The 23597-nt window shown below is 44.4% G+C and overlaps 1 protein-coding gene across 1 annotated transcript in view; it reads right to left on the bottom strand.

Annotated features, from left to right (window-relative positions):
- CEP41 (centrosomal protein 41) overlaps positions 1-23597 on the bottom strand; it is a 47682-nt gene that overhangs the window by 8378 nt on the left and 15707 nt on the right. The window contains exons 4-8 of the mRNA XM_083183319.1: positions 20075-20136; positions 16799-16874; positions 14132-14288; positions 11081-11250; positions 7471-7538 (exon numbers count right to left, since the gene is read on the bottom strand). Of these exons, the coding sequence (XP_083039445.1) occupies positions 7471-7538; positions 11081-11250; positions 14132-14288; positions 16799-16874; positions 20075-20136 (533 nt within the window). The remainder of the gene's footprint in view (positions 1-7470; positions 7539-11080; positions 11251-14131; positions 14289-16798; positions 16875-20074; positions 20137-23597) is intronic.

Raw genomic sequence — 23597 nt, 5'->3', positions numbered from 1 at the left:
GGGGGTCATCATAGATGAAAAATTGGTTAATGGTGCACACTGCTTAAGTGCAGAAGCAAAAGCAAACCGGACACTGGCATGCATTAAAAGGGGTATGGATTCAAGGGATGCCAATGTGATAGTGCCTCTTTACAAGGCATTGGTGAGACCACACTTGGAATACTATGTTCACTTCTGGGCATCGCACCTTACAAAAGGACATAAATGAACTGGAACAGGTACAGAGAAGGGCGACTAAGCTAGTAAAAGGTCTTGAATCACTAGAATACAAAGATAGGTTAACCAGGCTGAATATGTTTTCACTTGAGAAACGGAGGTTTAGAGGCGATAGGATTAGTATGTTCAAATACAGGATTGGGAATCATACGGAACTAGGAGATGATTTGTTCACTATCAGGCCTATACTTAGGACATGCGGGCATGTACTGAGGCTCAAGGAAAGTACAGATTCCTACCTGTTAATATGCTTTCCTCTACTCCACCATGGCAGCCAACTCATGGGTTAAGTCCCGAAGGGTAGTACTCTGGAAGGAAACAAAAACAGAACACTGGCCCTATATAAGCCACACCTCCTAAGGCCTCAGTGTCTTGATTAAATAGCCAACATATACAGTTACATTCCACTTAATAGTTTTTTAACCACCAACAACCGGGCGGGATAATGCTGCCATGGTGGAGTAGAGGAAAGCATATTAACAGGTAGGAATCTGTACTTTCCTCTACCTCCCCATGGCAGCCAACTCATGGGTAATACCCAAGCAGTTACCACACTGGGTGGGCATAATAACAATAACGAAATAATAATATAATAATAGGGGTTACATCACCTCCTTTAAACAACTGCACTCAGTACCTTCCTACCAAACCGGGCATCTGCTGACGCCGCTACATCCATTCTATAATGTTTGGTGAAGGTATGTATTGAGGACCAGCATGCTGCTTTACACAATTCCTGAATTGACGCCGCCTCCTTTTCCGCCCAGGAGGCCGATACTGCTCTTGTTGAATGAGCCTTTAAGCCTACAGGTGGGGCTTGGCCCCTAACTTTATATGCTTCCACAATACAAGATTTGATCCATCTTGAAATCGTAGTTTTGCTGGCCCCCAGCCCTTTACTCTTTCCTTCGGTCAGCACGAATAACCTTTCCGTTCTTCTATGAGCCTTAGTTCTTTCCAGATATATTTTTAATGCTCTAACTACATCCAATGTATGCAGCCTCTCCTCTTTCGAGTTAACCGGATTCGTGCAGAACGAAGGCAGGATAATTTCCTGATTAATATGAAAGGCGGATACCACCTTGGGCAGAAACTGCGGATTTGTCCTTAGGACTACTTTGTCCGGAAAAAAATTCAGGAAAGGCTGCTCCGCCCAAAGAGCCTGGAGCTCCGATACTCTTCTCGCGGATGTGACCGCGACTAAAAACACCACCTTCATAGTAAGCATTTTTAATGATACCTCCTGCATCGGCTCAAAGGGTTTTTCTACTAACGCATTCAAGACAAGATTAAGGTCCCACGGCGCCAGCGGATTATGAAAGGACGGCTTTATTCGTTTAGCTGCTTGAATAAACCTTTGGATGTATTTATTATCTGCTAACTTCCAGTCCAGCATGGCCGACAGGGCCGAGATTTGCACCTTAATCGAACTTACGGACAAGTTCTTGTCCAGCCCACGTTGCAGGAACTCCAGCACCATCCCCACTTCTTTTGCCTGACCGTTTTTTGACCTACAAAACTCCACATATCTTCTCCAAATCCTGTGGTACGTGATGGATGTAGATCCTTTCCTGGCCTTGAGCAAAGTCCTTACTACTCTGTTGGAAAAACCTTTCCTCTCTAACATTTGTGTCTCAACAGCCATGCCGTCAGTTTCCAGGTACAGGGCTGTGCCCTCCATAGCCTGTTTTGACCTATTAAATTGTCTAGATCCGGCAGGTGCCATGGTTCCGCTATCGCCATCTCCAGTAGTTTGGAGAACCACGGTCTCCTCGGCCAGTACGGAAGTATCGCTATTGCAGTCACCTTCTCTTGCTGAATTTTCCTCAGCAGCCTCGCTATTATAGGGAACGGCGGGAACGCATACACGAATTCTGCTTCCCATACTGCCGTCAGTGCATCCTGTTTCTCTGCCCCGGGTTCCCAATGCCTTGAGAAGAACCTTTGGAGCTTTGCATTCTTCCTTGTGGCCATGAGGTCCACTTGAGGTTGACCCCACATTTTTACGATTTGTTTGAACACCTCTGGTGACAACTCCCATTCTCCCGGCCGCATAAGCTGCCTGCTGAGGCTGTCCGCCTGCAGATTCTCTTTGCCTGCCACAAACACTGCCGTGAGACTGTTTACATGGCTCTCTGCCCAGGATATTACCTCCGATACTTCCGCCATGAGCTCTCGGCTCTTTGTCCCACCTTGCCTGTTTAGGTAAGACACCACCGACTGATTGTCGGACCTTACCACGACATGATTCCCTAATAGGGATTCTTGCAGGTGCTTGCAGGCCATAAGCACCGCCCTCATCTCTCGGACGTTGGAGTGCTTGATTCTTGTTCCTTGGGGCCAGACCCCCTGAACCATCTGCTCTCCACAGACCGCTCCCCAGCCTGACAGGCTGGCATCCGTGGTCACCACTTTCTGTCTCGACACCGCGAACACTCTTCCTTCCTCTAGCCTCCGTCTGACCGACCACCATGCTAGATCCTGACGAGCCCTTTTTGACAGGGTGATCTTTTGAAGTTTGTTTTTTCCATCGCCGTCCCACTGCATAAGGAAGCAGTTTTGGAAAGCCCTCATATGGAACCGACCCCATTGAACGGCATCTAATGCCGCCGAAATGAGGCCGAGCACTTTCATGCAGTCTCCTGAGGACACCACTTTTTTGCTTTGGAGAGAAGATGTTTCGTGCATTAACTTCTCTTTTCTGTCCTCTGTTAGTTTGACTGTCATGTGATTTGTGTCTATCCAGACACCTAAATACTTCACTACACTCGCCGGGATGAGTTGACTCTTCTCCTGGTTTATCAACCACCCGTGTAGTTCCAGGTATTGCCTTACTTGCGACGTGCTTCTCTCCGCCTCCCTCCTTGTTTTCGCCATGATTAACAAGTCGTCGAGGTACGGCCACACGCAGACCCCTTGCTGTCGCAGATTGGCGACCAATACCACCAGTATTTTCGTAAATGTTCTTGGTGATGTAGCCAGGCCGAATGGCAGGGCGACAAACTGGTATGTTACCCCTCCAAGACAGAACCTCAGGTACCTGTGGTGCCCTGTATATATCGGTACATGCAGATATGCGTCCCGCAGGTCTATTGTAGTCAGAAATGACCTCTCCACGATGTCCGGTAAGATAGACCTTAGTGATTCCATCCTGAATTTTTTTGTTATGATGAAGGCATTTACTCTTCTTAAATCCAGGATAGTCCTGAAACCTCCTGAAGGCTTTTTGACTATAAAAAATCTTGATTGGCAGCCTTTCCCTTCTTGCTCTTTTGGCACTCTCACTACCACCTTTTGGTTGATCATTTTTTGTAGGCTGTCCAGCAACGCGATCCTTTCTCGCGCATCCCGCGGCATTGGGGACTCCGTCTTCCAGTAACCCGGAAACTTCACAAATTCTATTTTGTACCCGGATTCTATTATCTCGAGTACCCATTTGTCCTGGACAGACTGGGACCAAATCTGCTTGAACTGCAGCAGTCTGCCCCCAACTGCTACTCTGGCGTCATTGGCTAGAGTGTTTTGCGGAATATCTTCCGTCTCTGCCCCTTTGGCCTCGAAAAAAGCTCCGGTTTGCCCAAGACCTTCTGAAGCTTCTCCCTGGCCTGTATGTTCTCGCTTCCTTAAAATCCGGCGATTGGAATTTAAGCGATCTATTGGAAAAGGGCTTCTTCCCCTTATCCTGTGGCAGCCACACTGATTTACCACCAGAGATCTTCGTGATGATATCATCGAGCTTGGAGCCAAATAAATACTGCCCCTGAAACGGCAGAGACAACAGTTTCTGTTTTGACTGCGTGTCTGCTGCCCAAGGCTTAAGCCAGAGCGCTCTTCTTGCTACCGCCGTAGTCGCGCTTGACCTTGCCGCTAATTTTAGTGCATCCACAGACGCATCACAAATAAACTCCACGGCAATTTGAATGTTCTGGATGGTTTTTATCAGATCAGATCTCTGAATCCCATCCAGCGTGTCTGACTCTAGGTCATGACACCAGGACCTCATTACCCTGGCTGTTACTGCCATAGCCGCGGACGCCTTGATTGCCGCACCCGAGGTGACGTGCTGCTTACGCAGACTGACCTCAATCTTCCTTTCCATAGCGTCTCTGAAAATATTCGCATCCTCTAACGGGAGCGTAGTCTTTTTGGAAATTCTCGCGATAGCCGCGTCAACTCTTGGGGCCTCCTCCCAATGTTTCACCTGCTCACTCTCGAATGGATACATCTTAGATACCCTAAGCGGCACCGCCACTTTTTTATCAGGGTGTCTCCATTCCTCGTCTACCATTTCCTTCAGCGGCTTTGATAACGGAAATGTTTTACTCTTCTTCTTTTTATCCTGGAAAAGCAGATCCTGCAATTTTTCCTCCTCTTGAGTCTCTTCTATTTTCAGAGACTTATTGATAAGAACTAATAGGTTCTCCAATAGCACAGGGTTAAAGTCTGCCTCCGCTTTATCCTGCGTTATTTCTCCTTCTTCTAACTCTTCCTCTCTAAGAGCTGGGCCCTCTGCCGAGTCCTGTGACCCCCCTGAGAGCTCCGCTCTGGTCCGCTTTGCTTGCATTCTTTCCACATCTTGCTTAGTCATAAACGTGTCGGCCAAAGCAGTCTTCAGCATAGACACCAATTCAGTCATCTGAGGCAACCCCATTTGCTGGGTTAGTTTGCAGGCATTACATGCGGACCCTATCCATTTATCCGGCAGTATTTTATCACACAGACTGCATTTAGCAGTGTGGTGTTTCTTATGTTTAGCCTTAGCCTCCGACTGCCCCTTGCTTGTATCTGATCTAAAAAAGCATACATACAATAGTCAGTACCATTACAAAGAAACCTCTTAACACAGTTCCCCTCTTCTGGCTTACCCTGATTTCCTCTGCTGCTTTTTCTCCTCATCCATACTGACAGCTTTTTAGCCTGCAGCTAAAGCAATGACATACAGTAAGGATAATGACAACTCCTCCAGCTTAACGCTGTCAGCGGAGTCTTACCGTCTGCTGGAATACACTGCACTTGTGTCCGGACACTCCACTGCTCCCCAGCAGTACTCCGTTGTATTTGCCGCTATTTAAACACTGTCGCGCCTCAGTGACGCGCCCCTGTGGTCCCCGCGGCGCCCTGTGACGTCAGACGCCACAGTATGTGATCCCCGGCTACACGCCCGACGGGCGCCCCGTCTCTGCGTCCCTGCGTGGCGCCCCTGACGTCAGACGCCCTCTCGAGCACCCTGGGCTACACGCCCGACGGGCGCCCGGTCACTGCGTCCCAGCGCGGCGCCCCTGACGTCAGACGCCACACGCCGGACACCGACGCCCGCCAGCCTCCAGGTCCATACTCGCGCCGCCGCTCCTGGACCACGCTACCGTTCACCAATGTTTAGGAGAGGGAAAAAACCTCCGGACACCGGCTCCAGCAGACCCCAGGTACCCCTTACTGCCCTCGACAGCGGGGACCCGCATTTTAGATCCATGCCTCAACCCCAACTGCTCTAGGCAGCGGAGAGGGCCGCAGCTCAGGGTAAGCCCTTCCACTACCCTGGAAGGAAAAAAAAAGACACTGAGGCCTTAGGAGGTGTGGCTTATATAGGGCCAGTGTTCTGTTTTTGTTTCCTTCCAGAGTACTACCCTTCGGGACTTAACCCATGAGTTGGCTGCCATGGGGAGGTAGAGGAAAATAAATTCCCTACTGAATTAAGAAGAGGATTCTTCACTATTAGAGCAGTAAAATTCTGGAACTCATTGCCGGTGGGGGTGGTTACAGCAACTACTGTTAATGAATTTAAATCAAAACTGAATACATTTTTGGCCACTAAGGGAATCCTATAGATATGACTTATTCAAGTCAGTAGTTACAAGTTAGATAGGTTGAACTTGATGGACTAACATCTTTTTTCAGCCTTAATTACTATATATAGATCATATCTAGATATTGGTACAGTCCAAGATTGGGACAGAGATGTGGTATGTGTACAGAATTACCCAAAACAGAGCCGGTCTTTCCACAATTCACACGTGATTGACAGGAAGCACCTCCACATTAGAAATTAGCTTTAGCCACCTAATGGTGCTTATTGAATAAATTGTGGAATCAATATCTCTGAAGAACAGAATACAGTATCTGCTAGGCATGAAGCTCCAGTCACAATAGCTACCAACCCAATTATGGGTCCAAAGTACTAGGGGTGAAATATAATAGGATGAGAGAATCAGAAAGTGAGAGATTTGGTACTCTTTATCTAGCACGGCGCCCACGATTTTTATCGTGGGCATCGCAGGTAAAAAAATCGCGGGCATCGCGGGCATTGAATGCACTAAAAATCGGGTGCGACGCGACCGACGCGATGCCCGCAATTTCCCATAGGGAACAATGTTAAATGTCTCAATTGACCCGATTTTCATGTTCAATGCCTCAATTGACCCGATTTTTCCATAGGAAACAATGTTAAATGGCCCACAGAGGCCAAATAGCCACCCTGAAGTGTGAAATGGCCCCCACAATTGTTAACGCCACCCCACGATCAACGTCAACCCGAAGCGTGGCGAGCGCAGCGAGCCCGCGAGGGGCGGCGGTACGCGTCCTACGACCTTTTCATACCCCCACTATCCACGTCAGCGTGGAGTTGAGAATAGAATAGTGCGGCGGTACGCGTCCTACGACCTTTTCATACCCCCACTATCCACGTCAGCGTGGAGTTGAGAATAGAATAGTGTGGCGAGCGCAGCGAGCCACCGAGCCCGAAGCGTGGCGAGCGCAGTGTGCCCCGCGAGGGGACGCGGATACCTTCACAGGTAAACGCGTACCGCCGCCGCTCGCCACGCTTCGGGTTCACGTTGATCGTGGGGTGGCGTTAACAATTGTGGGGGCCATTTCACACTTCACTATGGAAAAATCAGGTCAATTGAGGCATTGAACAGGAAAATCGGGTCAATTGAGACATTTAACATTGTTCCCTATGGGAAATCGCGGGCATCGCGTCGGTCGCGTCGCACCCGATTTTTTAGTGCATTCAATGCCCGCGATGGCCGCCGTGATAAGTAAAGAGTACTGGTTTTTTTTTTAAAGCGGCAATCATTTACACTGCAAATCAAACTGGTTTTGCAGTGTAAATGATTGTCGCTTTAAAAAAACTGGAGATTTCTTACCAAATCTCTCACAAGACCTCTTTAATAGTCAGCCAGTAAGGTAAACCTCTTTTCTTGGCATCACAAATCACAAAAATTAACTCTTTGCAGAAGAAAAAACATAATAGGATACAAATTCCAAGATTTGTTGTGTGAAAGGATTCATGGTTCTGGCAAGCATAGCAGTGGGGTAGTTGGAAGCTGCAGGGACAAGAAACAGGAATATGTGATGAGCGAGATAAAAACATAACTCACAACATTTTATGCACAACATATTGTGTAAGACTTACAGCAGTATTTCATATTAATGGGTGGAAAAACAAAGATGGTTATTTACATAATACTAGCATATAGCCTTAAAGTTGGGATGCATTATATCGTGCAGAAAAATACTCACTAAGGGCTGGATTCAGCTAGTCACACTAATTATCAGGGCCGTCGAGAGGGGGGAGGGGCGAGTGGGTACTTTATACCTGGGCCTGGGTCTGCTGGAGGGGCCCGGGGCCCGCTTCCCCTTTTCAGGGAGCAGGACAGTGGGGATAGAGATGACAGGTTGCAGCTGCAGCAGCCTGTCATCTCTGTCCCTCTTGTTTATTTTTTTTTCTTAAGGGGGACGTGAACATGCCCCCTCCCAGAGGCCACGCCCCTGCCCAATAGCTATGCCCCCTTCATTTCTTCGGGGCTCAACCGACCTGTTGGCACCTCTGCTAATTATAGCAGGTTTATAGCAGTGGCCACAGCTATTCAATTGCAACTATCACGGCGCCCATCGCATCGCAGACCATAAGGCATGCGATGGTATGCGATGCGATGAGATTTCCCCCGATGTCATACAATGTTGAAATTGTATAGCATTGTATATGGCATACAATGCGATTTTAAATTGTATAAGCACTCTAATGGGGGCTTGCAATGTAAAATGCACCCCCACTATGAACGTGAACCCGAAGCGTGGCGAGCGGCGGCGGTACGCGTCCTCCGACCTTTTCATACCCCCACTATCCATGTCTGCGTGGAGTTTGTCTTATATAGGGTGGCGACTGCAGCGAGCCACCGAGCCCGAAGCGTGGCGAGCCCCGCAAGGGGACGCGGAATACATGTAAAGTAATACGCGTCCGCTCGCCACGCTTCGGGCTCGGTGGCTCGATGCGCTCACCACACTATATAAAATAAACTCCACTCCACCGTGGATAGTGGGGGTATGAAAAGGTCGGAGGACGCGTACCGCTGCGCTCGCCATGCTTCAGGTTGGCGTTCATACTGGGGGTGGCATTTAACATTGTACGCACCCATTAGGGTGCTTATACAATTTAAAATCGTATAGGGGGCTTAAATCGCATCGCTGTGCATCGGATGTATGGCATGCGATGCGATTAAAAATCGTGTGACTTAATATCGGGGGCGCCGTGATAATACACAAGTACCAAAAGGGCTTTTAATTGAAATGCTACAGGTGTAAAAGTCAGAGGTTCCAAGCACTTTCCTCCCCTGGCTAATGCAAATAGACTTGCATAGTTTAGATGCAGCTAGTTTTCATTAACATTAGATATTTTTTCTACAGTGAAACAAACTGAAAAAGTAAAAGTTGATTGTACGAACTTTGCTTCACACAAGTTTTTCCTATTAATGGCAAAACATTCTTCACAACATTACTCTGTATAAAATATAGGAATGACCTCGCTCTATGTTTTGGCACATTAAAGAAGTATCAGGAAATAACACTCTCCATTCATCCAGCAATCACCACATCAAATGGATAAGTAACATACCTGGAGGACAATTTCGCAGACTAAAAAGAAACTGCACTGAACAAGAAATCTTTAAACAACAAAGTCATGATACAGTATGTTACAAAACTTCCAAGCAAAGGGCTACGACAATAAACAATTAGACACCGTCACTGAATTAAAGAGAGAAGATCTACTGAAATACAGAAATAAGGAAGAAACAAACAAGTTTCAAACAACAGCTTTCATCACACAATTCAACAGTAATTCAAGATACTTAGAAAACATGGTAAGAAAACACTGGCACATTCTTCAACTGAATGACGCATTAAAAACCATCATTCCAGAAAAACCTAAAATAATATACAAAAAAGCAAGAAATTTAAAACAAGAAATCACTTCCAGTTACGTCTTAACGGAAAACACAAGAGCCAACACCAGTAACGGAGGATTTCATCATTGCTGCAACTGTAAAGGTTGCAAACTAAATCCAACAAGCACAAAAGCAATAAAAACCTTTAAATCAAATATCACAAAGAAAGAGTATAAAATAAAAAATCATCTAAGCTGCGAAACTGAGGGTGTGATATATCTTTTAGAATGCCCGTGCAAACTTCAGTACATTGGTCAAACAAAAAGGAAAGCTAAAACAGGAATAGCTGAACATATTTATAATATCAAAGGAGGATTAACCACACGCAGCATCTCAAATCATTTCTTAGAAAAGCACAATAAAGATCCCACTGGATTAAACTTCATTCTAATACAAAAAAAATCAATCAAAATTGGAGAGGTGGCGACATCGTCAAAGACCTCCGAAAACATGATACAAGATGGAATTTTGAACTTAAAACTCTCCACCCACATGGATTAAATATAGATATTGCACTCAATGCCTTTTTAGAATAATAAAACCAATGCACATAACGTCAAATAAACTTCACATACAATATGAGTGACACCTGTCAAATGGAACACATGTGGTTCCCACCAAAATATTTTAACTTCCTCTATGGAACTTCCTGTTTGATCAATAAAGTTTTAGAATAAAAGAAGGGAATTTCCAAACAAACTGTATCCTTGAAAAAGTGCCCATGCGGCATGAAACGCATTGGAGCAGAGAACAAGAGAACTCACCCCATCAGCTATCCCTACAACAAACAGCCGCAAAATCGGAGATTGTGCCGGGACGCCGGTTGAACTGATTTCGGAAGCTTCAACTCCGGTGCGACACGGAGCCGTGGGAAATAAACATCTGACAGCCGCCGAGCTGCCCTGCTGGCTAACCGGAAGGTAGGGAAAGTTAGACAACTGGGGACTCTTCACTTACTCCAAAAGGAGTGTAAACATTGTCTTTTAACCAAAATTCTTTTTCAGGTGTCACTCAAATTAACATAATCAGAGCGCTCCGACCTATTGCACATTACTCTGTGCGCTCATTAACTACCCATTCGCCTAAATTCATTGCCTCACATCAGGACGCTATCATTCAAGAGAAAGCTGTAGTGATAAACAATGGCCCAGTTGGTTAGGACATTGCTATCCACAAGATATACCCTCATCTTCTGAAATATTTCTTCCTGTAAGCAGGACCCCCGATGGCCCCAATATCGATAGATCCCAGCAGCGAGTATTAGGGTTGGGCATTAGGTGGAGGCTTAGGGTAGACTGCAGTAAAGGGGTGGGAATCAGTTGGCATTGTGACAGTCGGAAATTTGATCCTTGGGATTTCATACCCAATACTATGATGTCATTTCGAAGAATAAATTTACTGTTCTTGTATAAATGCTTGTGGCAACTAGTTATCTTACAGCTATGGAACAATCCTCTAATTCCAACTAATGGCATGTTGCCATTAATTCTATTAAATGACAGGATATTTTTATGAAAACATAATTAGTATAGTTAAAAATGTATAAATGACATGACATCTATCCAGATTTGTAGCTAGAACTTGAAGATAAATGATCTTTACACTCTAAGCAACATAAGTTTTCAGCAGCAATATTCAATAACCTCCAATAACATGGCACTGATCATAGCAGTCACGATCACGGACGTCAAGGAGAAGGAATGGGCAGTCGGTGTAGGGCTTGTCTAGGGATCTTGAGCTTGGCAATGGGTTTTTTTCACCTTTTTTCTTTGGATCGTTATCCAGGTCCAATTCTCCTACTCCACTAATCACACTGAAAGAGGATGGAAACAAAATCAGGAATACTATTGCCACATTTACTTTTCAATTGAAATTTGCTTGTAACGTTAAAAAGTAGTTTATACCTTAATAGATAAAAGAACACTTTGTTCAACTTGTAAGTTAAAGCAAAACAAACGTCACTGGCAGGCCTTAAAATATGGATTTTTTAAAACTGCATTAATATTGCTGGCTGAGCTGATCACCCCAAAAAAAAAAAAAAACACATTTTTTTTTACCATGGCGGGAAAATATGGTCAGATTTTACATATAGGGCCCAAGTACTGGGCACTTATGGTTTTCTATTTAAATTTAGAACTAATGACATCAATACATGCTGCGATGCGCACCGTTCATTTTGAACTAGATGCGATGCAGCACATAGTTCTTGTGTTGTGCGATGTGATGGGTCGGAGCGCTCATCAGATCTCACCCGTTAATTGCACCGTGTATGGCACCTTAACTGAGGTAGGAGTTGGACACTGCTCTAAATCTGTATTCTCCTAGAAGCAGGACATGGTTTTACCAAAGTGTCATTTTGCTTTTTTTTTTTTTTATTTACTGCCAAGTCTGCATAACAGTTTGGGCAGTATTCAATGCTCAGAATTCACTGGGTTTTCTTTCCAACAAATTGGGTGGTTTTCACTCTCTGCAGTGAATCTTTTTCACTGAAAATCTGATTCACCCTATTTCACCGAAAGCGAATAGTGAATGCCGGCCAGTTCTCCGTTTCATGCTCGCTGCAATTCGCAGGTCTATTTCAATGGAGTTTTCACCATCTTTTTAAGGTGCCATCTTTTTAAGGTGAACTGGAATTTGTTCTTTTAAAATAAAGGGTTTTTTGTGTGTGTCAAAAGATCATTAATTTTATTATTTGAAGGATTTTGCTATTTGAATTCATATGCTTGCAGCACATGAATATATATTTAATTTTTTATTTTTTACACATGACGTAAGCAGGGGGAGCCGCTCATTACATATTCACTACACTGGTCCCGCTCATTACATATGCACGAGCGGAACCAGCGCAGCCCTCCTTCTCCTCCCGGATAATGCAGTGACTCCCTGCCTGCTGGTGGGTGGGACCCCCTGCCCGCCAGCACTACCCAACCTAGCCCTGTGTTGCCTGTGTCCCCGCCAGCCCTCCTTATCCCCCCTGCTGCTGTGTGCAGCGTCCGGCGCAGGCAGGGAGGCTTCCATCTCCCTGCCTTCCGTTGTCCCCCCGGCTCCCTGCGGCATTCGCCGGTGGGTTTAAAGTCTGCCATCAGGGACAGCGAGCCCATGACGAGTTGAATTAGTGGGAGAGGGAGTGCTGGCAGCGAATCCTAAACAGGATTCGCTGCACATAGTGAAAAATATCATTGAATACTGGCCTTTGAGGGGTAGACATATTAAGCCTGGTGAAGAGATAACGTGTCTGGTGATAACAGCAGCAAATTAGCACCTGTCCTTTTTACAAGCTGGGTTCAAAAATGGCAGTTGAGAGCTAATTGGTTGGTGCTTTATCACTGGCCACTTTATCTCTTTACCAGGCTTAATAAATCTGCCACTAACGGGCAGATGTATTAAGCCTGGTGAACAGATAAAGTGCAGATAAAGTAGAAAGTGATAACGCACCAGCCAATCCGCTATGTTTGAAAAATGACAGTTAGTAGATTGGCTGGTATGTTATCACCTTCTACTTCTTCACCAGGATGAATTCATCTGCCCCTGAGTTCCATAAAGCTAATGTCATATTGAACAACAGCATAGTTTACAAGTTTAGACTAGTAAACAAATAACGTGTGTTTATATCATGATTGCGGCTATAGCTTTCATTTAACTACTGTATTTCTTAAAAGGAATTATAAAAATGTGTTTGGATGTTTCTCCTGTCCATTGGGAAAAATAGGGAGATAGTTGAATTTGGAGGCCTCAACTCAAGTGGGAAAAACAAGAATGCAGCAATGGAAGCAAGGAAAGGAGTCAATTTAGAAACCATTGAACATATGGGCCAACGTGACACGGTTATATAGTGCAGGATCCCAAATTGATTTTGAACATTCTGTGTATCAGAATTCTGAGACATGTATGGTATTAGTAATGCTGCCCTTGCACATGTGTGTAACAGTCCTAGTAGTATGCACCGGCCCAACGTACACTGCATGCTACACTGGAGTGTCTGCAAGGTCATTGTAAACAGGGACAGATTTCCCATATACACCAGCAATCATTTTATTGCAGGCTAATTGATGTGTCAATTACAGGGCCTACACATGTAGCAATTCCTGGGCAACTTCTACGCGATCTCACTACATTGCTCCGTGTGTACGGCCATAGTGATAGTGATATTGATGCTTGGCCCTGCGCGTCGATATCACCTCTGCGATGAATATCCAGCATTCTGGATAAATGTAGTAAACCGCTGAGGTCAGGGCCAGTGTTCTCAGCGGAGAACACTGGCCCTGACAGACCGCTCATGCTATGCAGCACTGTGTGCTGAGCTTTCTGAGTGTCTAGACCAGGCATGTCCAACCTGCGGTCCTTCAGCTGTTGTGAAACTACACATCCCAGCATGCCTTGCCATAGTTTTAGCATTCCCTAATATCGAAACTGTGGCAAGGCCTTCTGGGATGTGTAGTTTTACAACAGCTGGATATATCATATATTAAAAAGCACAAATGCTCTCCTGTCTGCAATTAGGGGGCACCGACATCCTCACATCTGGTCCTAATGTTAGATAACAAACACAAAGTGCATGCAATTCCAATCCTAGTGACCTACGATGCATAGTAAGAGTGGGCCCCAGTGACCCCAGTGGCTTAGTCTAATTGTCATGCACCACATCTATTACATACAACAGGCATGAGATTCCCACCACCAGAGACATTACTTACCTCTGCAGAGTAGATCGTGCAGAATTCACAGATTCCCCACTTCCTACATTGTCAATTAGGTCAACCGGGCTTACTGGGATACTACATGGGCTTTCTTTGCTATTGGATCGCTCTGTCACAAGCTCTGTATCTGCATCCGATATTACAGAATTACTGTCTAAAAGAGATTTTGAAACACAAAAAAATAAACTTCTGTACAATTACTTATTTAAATAATGCAATTTTCGAAAAGCAGGCATACTCTTCCCTCAGATACAAGTAAAGGGCCATATACACTGGGAGATTTTGAGCTGAGAGCAGCTTACTTTTACCGTTTGAGCCTCTTTCAACTAAAATGCGGCCTAGTGTGTACGGGGCAGTGATGAACAGCGAGTGCTGATGCACGCTCCTGCATCATCGCCGGTGCAGCCATTCATCTGCTGGTATTACCTGTAGATGAGCAGCGGAGTTAATGGCTTTCATAGCATCTTTCTATAGAAAGCCATCTACCCCCCCGTGCGAAAATCTCTTGGGACGGGTGAAAATTGCTCAGTGGTGTTCAGCATCATTGGGCAGCACGGATGGTGTAATGGTTAGCATTACTGCCTCACAGCGCTGAGGTCATGGGTTCAATTCCCACCATGGCTCTAACTGTGCAGAGTTTGTATATTCTCCCCGTACTTGCGTGGGTTTAGTCCGGGTGCTCCTATTTCCTCCCACAATCCAAAAATATACAGGTAGGTTAAATGGCTCCAACAAAATTAACCCTAGAACGTCTGTGTGTCCGTGGACATGTGGTAGGGAATATAGATTGTAAGCTCCACTGGGGCAGGGACTGATGTAAATGAGCAACTATAATATGTAAAGCGCTGCGGAATATGTATGCGCTATGTAAGAAACGGTTAATAAATATATAATAAATAAATCATTGTTGTGCATAAATTCTGCGCAAAAACACCCTGTGTATGCAACTTAACCCCTTCAGTGGCACTTCCGAGAATTTTCCGGGTTTGCCAGTCTGCGCACTGGAACATAACCCATTCGGGAGTGCCACTGCCTGCGCTCCCTCCCACCGGGCAGCACCGCTGAACTGAGCGCTGAGATCAGCACCGCATTCAGCGTCACGCCGTTTAGGGAGCGCTCCCCAGAAAAAAAACTCGCCCAGTGGGGAGCGCTCCCTAAAAAAAACCCCACCACTGACTGGGTTAAATATAAAAACAGCCAATCTTAAATCATTGAAGATGGCCCAGTTTAACATGTCACAGTGTACTTAGCCATGTGAAAATATGAAATCAGTAATCCTAACTACCTAATAATCCTTAAGCATACGAAGATGTAAAACGATATAAATAAAACCAGAATGGAGAGGATGAATACAAACACACCTTGGGGATTAGGAAAGTCATGGTAGTGGGGTATCCTATTTGCAGCTGTATTTTGGGTTCGCTGGGAGCTATCCTATTAGTCCTGATGCAGATGTTCAGTTCCTTCTATGGCTGCACTTACTGTCTAGAAGTCTTTGCGCGCCTCAGACACACAAAGCATAATTCTTTATAAGCAGCCACGGTATCCAAACGGGGCCCATCTTTTGCCAATAAAAATGGCCTCTAATTGGATAACTCTATAATAATTACTGCATTATCAGGACAATTTTATCAGCCAAAAAATGCATCAGGGCTAGTTGGAAGTCCCCCTTAATGTAGATCGGTGGTTCCCAATTTTTTTTTATATCATGGCACCCTAGAGTATCAGAATTGGTGTTCCCAAGATGAACCAGAGGGTGCCACAGCACACCGTTTGGGAACCTGTGATGTCGAGGGGTTGTCTAAAACCCCTTTAATACAAAAGCAATATATATACCATAAGGTGGACCGGACATTCTGGCATAGTTATTTCTCCCAAAAAAGGTCATGTAGTAACCGCTTTTACAACACTCTTCCTAAAGAACATAGCATAAGCTATCTTGTTTACACATGCTGCTGAACAGGCGATGTCTATTGGTGCCACTGGCGATAGACAGGAAGTGCCAGCACAAAAGAATTGAAAATACCAGTATGGTATTTTTGCATAAATCATGGACCAGGGAATCCTAAATTTGTTGGAAGCACAAACCACATTTCCCCAGTTGAATGAAATGAAATAGGCTACGGCGAAAAAATCCCACTAATCCTATCTTGTATAAATGATGAAGACCCTTAGCTCTCCATATGCTTTTCCACTTTTAGAGAGGGCCGAAAGACCTTTGATACACATGTATTACTCCTTTTTGTCCAGCAACCAAATGTACAGATAGCCCACTATGTTACATTACATGCAGCACAATATATGCTGAGTAACCTCATTGTATAAGCCAAAATCACCACGCCTTAGCGCATGCAGGATAAAGATCAATTACCTATGCTTTGGTTTCTTTAAGGATAGATTTGGCCAAACAATTTAAATAAACTCTCTTAATATGCGGTACTACCACGGTTTATATTATTTAAACGGTTTAAAGAAAGTATTCGATATATTTAATTGAAAACCAAAAACATTGCTGGTATTTAGAATCCAGGAGAACTAATATAATTAGAGCATAGGCTGAGTTGGTACATGACTGAGGTGCCATTCTCAAAGTATCTGCTGGCATTTCATTCAGATAATCCAGTATCTGCTATTAATCACTTAAAGCACTGAAATATTCATTACCTTCTAGTCGCCGCAGCTCCGCATTAGTAATTTCATCAGCTTCACTTTCATCTGATATGGATGCCACTTGTAGAACCTGTACGGAATTTTACTCTCATTATATTTTGTTTCCCTCATTCAACATAAGAAATATTTTTATTAAACTAAAATTAGTGTATTTTTAGAACTTCATTTTTGATATTATCAGGATGTATATAATTATACACAAAATAGTAACTTTATTCAGGCAATCTACACCACTCTGTATTTGAGAACATATAATGTAACAATTCTGATTACATAAATCATTTAGGTACCTAGCATTGATTAAAATGGATATATTCTTCAACTTAAATATAATCATTATAGTTACAAAAATGACCTGTACAGATACACACACAATGATGTAAATGCAGTAGACTGCAATCATAATTGGTCAGGAAGAGAACGTATTTCATTATAATCACACATACTTTGAATGCAGCAGTTCTGTCCTACATTATCTAAAGTCTTTCAATCAATATGAACGTTGATCACGGCAAGTCCCTGCTCTCAAGTAGCAACTTTCCTCAGGTATATAGGGCCTGATTCAGAGCTGAAAGCAGCATTGATGACAGTTGCAAACGGCTAATGTTTTGCAGTCTGCGCATGAGACCCTACGGTTCCGGTCAGTGGTCGCAGAAAAGATTTGTACAGAAAAAGGCAATTTCAGTAGGTATTCCTGGGAGGTAACACCGGGTGGTAACTCATTTTGGAGTGTGCCGCAGACGTGTCATAGACATCGATTGCATCCAAAGACATAGCTGCAACAGCATCAGCGGCCATTCTGACTAGCCATAGGGCTGCATTAATCTCCAGTGACGGAACTTTCTATGCAAAGCGGTGGGTTTGAGAAGCGGAATATGGGCGTTTCTGCATGAATTCCACCTGCTTCAGCATTAGCATAAATATGCAGTTGCATTGCATACGGTACAAAGAAGCTATAAAACGTGATCTGTGCCCCTGAATCAGGCCAGAATGTAGAATAGCACCTGCTGTTGCCAATGGCCTCACAGACGGATGAAGATATACAGAAGCACCACCAGCCCAGTACATCAGAGGGAATCAGTACATCTACTGGTTATTTCAGAATTTTGTGAGAAAGTTACTATGCATTTATGTCAATTATCTTTTGTAATAATTTAGGTAGAATACTAGGCGCTCACCTTAATGAAGAGGTGCGGTTATGTGAAAAAATACAGATGTATACTTAAAATTATGATGTGGTTTATTAATGCTTAAAATACAAGTGTAAAGCAAGTGTTCAAGTAGGAATCCTGGTCAGCTCACAGGAATAGGCCAGCGAGGTATCACTCTGTGTGGCTTTAGTGCAGGGCTTAAGGGTTTCCTTTATGGGGACCAGTGGCGGCTCCTGCTATTGGGCTGCAGTGCTGAAGCCCCTCTAGTGAAAACCAGGAGGTTTCCAGTATAAAACAGCCAGCCAGCATCAGAGCTCGGGGGGAGAGGGGGTGCACGATCTACCTCAGGAGCTCTCTGTTGGCTGTCTGTGTCTCTCAGTCCTCATGTGTCACATGATCACATGGCTTTCCTGTCAGGAGTCACAACACCAGGCTCCATGTGTGACCTTTCATGTGGGAAGGAGTTCAGCATGTAGTAGCTTCCTGTGCAGTCCAGATGAAGCAAATCCTCTGCAGTGAGCATGCCCAGACTTCAGTGAGTCACTCAGTGTGATGCAGCTGAAGGAAGGAATGCATTGCACCGGAGAGGTGCATGGAAGTTTTTTTATTTTTATAATATTTGAGCCTCTGTGAATAATTTATTTAAACTATTATTTGTGTGTAGATCTTTAATAGGAGTATACTTTTCTGTACTTTAATTAATGTAGCTTTCACATCACACTTTTAAAACGGTATATTGCCGTTTTTTTGCCTTTTAAAACGTTTAAGGCTGCAGTGTGAAAGTGTCATAGTTGAAATACCATTTAAAGTTAACTGGTATTTCTACACGTTTAAAAAGCAGAGTCCTACCCGTTTTAAAGCCAATTCAGAGCCGTTTTTTGTGCTGTCTGAATGGCACTGAAATGGTATTTAGTAAAAAATAAAGGTTAGAGCACTGTGATAGGCTGTCCCTTGTCTTGTGTCCCTTCCCTGAACCAGGAAATAAGCTGTGGGTAGAAACGTGTTCAGAGGTTAAACGGCTTGACTGGTGATGTGAATGGTACTTAAACGGTATTTTTAAATGGTAATCTGCTGCAATATGAACACTAGACCCGTTTAAAATACCATTTAAAATTACAGTTTTTCAAAACGTTTCAAAATGTTTTATGTGATGTGAAAGCTACATAATATTAAAGCTATTCAAAGTGTGTATTTTGCTCTGTACCTGTGTTTGTATGCATATGGGTACATCATTTGTTTACAGTAGATGCACAAAAACATTGCAATCACAATCAAGGTTACTTTATTCCACAAAATCCAGGTGATTTAAAGTAGATTATCTGTATGTTGTGCTCCGTTTGCAACAAGCAGTACCCAGGCAATTGCAGCCCCCCTTAAGTCTAAAGACAGGAGCCACCACTGATGGGGACCCCTTTAGACCATAGGTCCCTCACCTGGGACCTATGTCCAATCACAGGTGACCGCAGGGGTCTCTGTTTGGGCAGGGATTGGGGTAGGGAAGTATTCATTGCACTTGAAGCAGGAGTGGGTTATATTTGTTGCTGGGGCAGCCGGGGTTATGGTTGCTGCCAGAAGAAGTCAATGGTGGGTGATGGGGGAGCAGAAATGTACAATGCCTGTTGTGCGTTCGGGATGTTGTATAAAGTAGGAAAACGTAGTGCAGTAAGCGGCATCCCGCTTACTGCGCTTACCCAGTGGTGTTCAGAGTCCCTCCTGCTTATGTCCCAAATAATGTGGATGCCTGTCCACACTGCGATGTGGTGACACCCGGCTCCACAGACTAGGCTGGCGAGACTTCAGAGTTTGCCGTCTCTCGCGGGATTGCGGATTTCCGGGTCAGGCGCCTCAGTGCTGTGCGCTCAAACTCCCGGCCGGGAAGAGGTTGGTTGTAGCTGGATCAGGGGTGCTGGGTGCTTCTGAAGCACCCAGCACCCCTGATCCAGCTACAACCAGCCTCCTGGTCAGCATGTGCATCATAACAATAAAAAGATTAGGAACCTTTTCTATATCAACTCTAGTCTAAACTAAATAGAAATAATAATAAAACATTTTAAATGTCCAACCTGACCGAGTTTGGTCATCAACCAAACAATGTAATAAAATAAAGCATCAAACTCACCAGCTGGGCAAATGTAGTAACTTTTATCCGCTTAAAAATTTCATCTTTTTTATACCTGTAATCTGGAAATAAATTATATATATAATACTGCAAAATGTTCATAATTACCAGTAACAAATATTAATGCAACAAGTAACTATAGTAGATAAAAAAATAATTTGAAGTATAGCAACTATAACAGAAGATAATAAGTAAAAAATAAATAAAAGTTTATAACATTTCAACTATGATATATTTAAAAAAAAAAAACCTTACCACATCTGCTTAAGTAATAAAAACATTTTTATGTTACATGCCTTCTCAAATAAATTAGTACTTGTTTTCACAACACTAGAACAAAGTATACAAGTACAAATATTGTAAAATACAGGAAACCATTGGGTTACTCGAAGTAGACACAAATGTAGGATTTATAAAATGGAGGAGATATGAGGTATTATCCCAGGGGCGTAACTAGAAGCTTGTGGACCCCATAGCAAAATATTGAAAGGGCCCCCCCCCCCCCAAGAGAAAAACACATCTGTCTACACATGAAAAATAAAAAACGGGGCAGGGAGAGAGACGCAGGGCGGTAGGATGGGGATGGAGAGACGCAGGGCGGTAGGATGGGGATGGAGAGACGCAGGGCGGTAGGATGGGGATGGAGAGATGCAGGGTGGTAGGATGGGGATGGAGAGATGCAGGGCGGTACGATGCGGATGATAGACGCAGGGCAGTAGGACGGGGATGATAGACGCAGGGCGGTTGGATGGGGATGGAGAGACGCAGGGCGGTAGGATGGGGATGGAGAGATGCAGGGTGGTAGGATGGGGATGGAGAGATGCAGGGCGGTACGATGCGGATGATAGACGCAGGGCAGTAGGACGGGGATGATAGACGCAGGGCGGTTGGATGGGGATGGAGAGATGCAGGACAATAGGATGGGGATGGACAAAACACAGGACCTGAGATCCCTGTACAATATTGTTCTGTGCCTGACCCCTCATGATCAGTGAGGAAGGAGAAGAGGATTGAAAGCTGGGGGAGGGGGGTGGCTGGGTGTCAGCCTGGCAATTCACAGAAGCTCACTATCACCTTATCTGTCTAGCAGGGCCGAGACATGACAGGTGGGACTAGCCATGCAGCTCACCCTGCTGTTTTATTGTCAGCGGAGGTCAGGCAGGGTCCAGACCAGGATCTTCTCCGTTACTTCCCCCCTGTGACCCGCCGGCTGCCCACTTGTGCTGCAGCGCTGTGTGACTGCCTGTGGCTATGCAGAGCGTGCAGCCAGCTGACACCCATGAGGACAAGTCAGTCAAAGTCAGACTGACACGACCGCATGCCGGGCGGGAGGGAAGGGGACTGGCCGGCCGGGGAACAGAGACCGGACACTTACTTGCTGAGCTGAGTGCTGTAGTAATATAATCGGCAACTCCATCACTCCTTCTCAGTCTTCCTCTTTTCAGCGCGAGCGTATAGTAGATGCAGAGTCAGACATTATGCGCACAGCGCACCTGAACACAGTGTACAGTGTCCAGGGCCCAGGACTGTCTGTATAACTCTGCCGCCTTGTATAGTGACAGTCTGTCAGCCGTGCACCGCCAGCGCCGCCGCTACCTTTTGGAGTCTGAACATGAAGCGGCTTTGCTTCCTACCTTCATCCTCCATCCAGTAAGTGACATGCTGGACTCCCAACTATAGAGAGTGCAGTGGGTTGCCTCGGGGCCCCCCAAGCTGCCGGGCCCCATAGCAACTGCACCCCCTGCACCCTCTATAGTTACGCCACTGTATTATCCGCTCTCAAAACACCATTCCTCTGACTGCAGCTAAGTATTGATATATTGTAGGGTTTTAGATTTCAGAAATACACATTAAATGGATTGGTCAAGAAATTAGTAAACCACTTTAAAAGACAAACAAAAATTAGACTAGTGATGGAAATAAAATTGATCAATACAACTATATATCATCAAAACAAAAATGGAAATATTTAATCATAATAACCCTTTTAATGCTGTGTACACACGGTGAGATTCCCTTGCTATTCAACTTAAGATTCGAGTGCTATACAATCTTTGCTATCTCTGTACTTTTTACATATAATTCATACAATCTGCACTATAAAGTCATTGCTGCCCTGTGTATCTGGGTTGCGATTTGTGCTGCAGAGGGAGCGCGCATCGGGATTGCAAGGTAAAAAACCTGTGCGATCTGCATACGATCTGCATGAGATTTTGACTATATAGTTCAAATCTCATGCAGGATTGTAATGCTGTGTACACACGGTCCGATTTCCTTTCCGATGTTGACGATATAGTCAACATCGGATGCAGATCGCAAGGGTTTTAACCCTTGCGATCCCGATGCGCGTTCACGTATCGGAAGCCAGAAAGTCTTGGCTGCCTTGTCTATATAGTGCAGATCTGCACTATATAGCCAAGATAGGATGCAAATCGGATGTGCCTTAAGATCCTATCCACGATCCTATCTGATCAGATCGTGGATAGGATCTTAAGGCACATCTGACCGTGTGTACAGACCATAACGTGTGTACACAGCATAACTCAAAATAATATGGCATTCACACTGGTAACAAAAAACATCATAATTAATGTCAGGTAGAATGTCGAGTAGATTTAAATAACTCCATTTGTAAGATCACTGTGTCCTTGACAATTGCATTAGTAAAATAAAACAAAGATATGCATTTAGCAAATCATACATGCATACATATATTCAATGCTTACCTGATAAAATATTAGCTCAATAGCCCATCAATCAAAAGAATACATGAGGAATAACACACAATGGGAGAAATTGACTAAGATGGGAGTTCTATTTCATATGGGATGTTCCTATGGGCAACTAATCAGAATCTACTTCTTATATATTTAGCCCCTTCTATAGGATAATAGATATTATCGGATTGGTTGCCCATAGCAACATCCCATGTGAAATAGAACTCCCATCTTATTAAAATGTCCCCCTAAATGTTACAATAGACCCTCAAGCAGTGATCCCTTACCTGGTTCTGCCTGGCAGGAAGCCTCATCAGAACTTTGGGACATAGTAGATGATTATATGTTTGATGCTGTATAAGGTCCTAGTGTAGGGCTGACTTGACAGGACTGTGAGCCTGTTAGGAATGGAAGCTCGCCCTAGATTCTCTCATTATGCCATACCCAAGACAGTCAGACTTATTGTGCTGCCCTATCAGATTTGAATACTTTTAGACATCATATTCGCTCTGTTGTTCTCAAAAGACAGAATTACTGTACTAGGGTTCTGATTTCACATTGATAGAGTGTACCTTAACGGACGGTACAAAAGTAGCCATTCTAGTAGCCCTAACAGGTCTAGATTATGCAGCACATGGGAAGAGACAAAAGATCTGTTTGTGCTCCAGTCTCTTCTGAACGAGAATAAACATAAGAAGAAATCTGATGAGCACCAAGGGAATGAAATTCTGAGCAGCAACAAAACAGCATTTGTGAGGCTGTTATTATGAGGACAGAGAAGAATGCAGCAATAGAAGTACAGATAG

The sequence above is a fragment of the Crinia signifera genome, chromosome 4 (assembly GCF_055691185.1).
Source record: "Crinia signifera chromosome 4, ASM5569118v1, whole genome shotgun sequence".
Lineage (NCBI taxonomy): Eukaryota > Metazoa > Chordata > Amphibia > Anura > Myobatrachidae > Crinia > Crinia signifera.
This window is presented reverse-complemented; position numbering and strand designations above follow the sequence as displayed.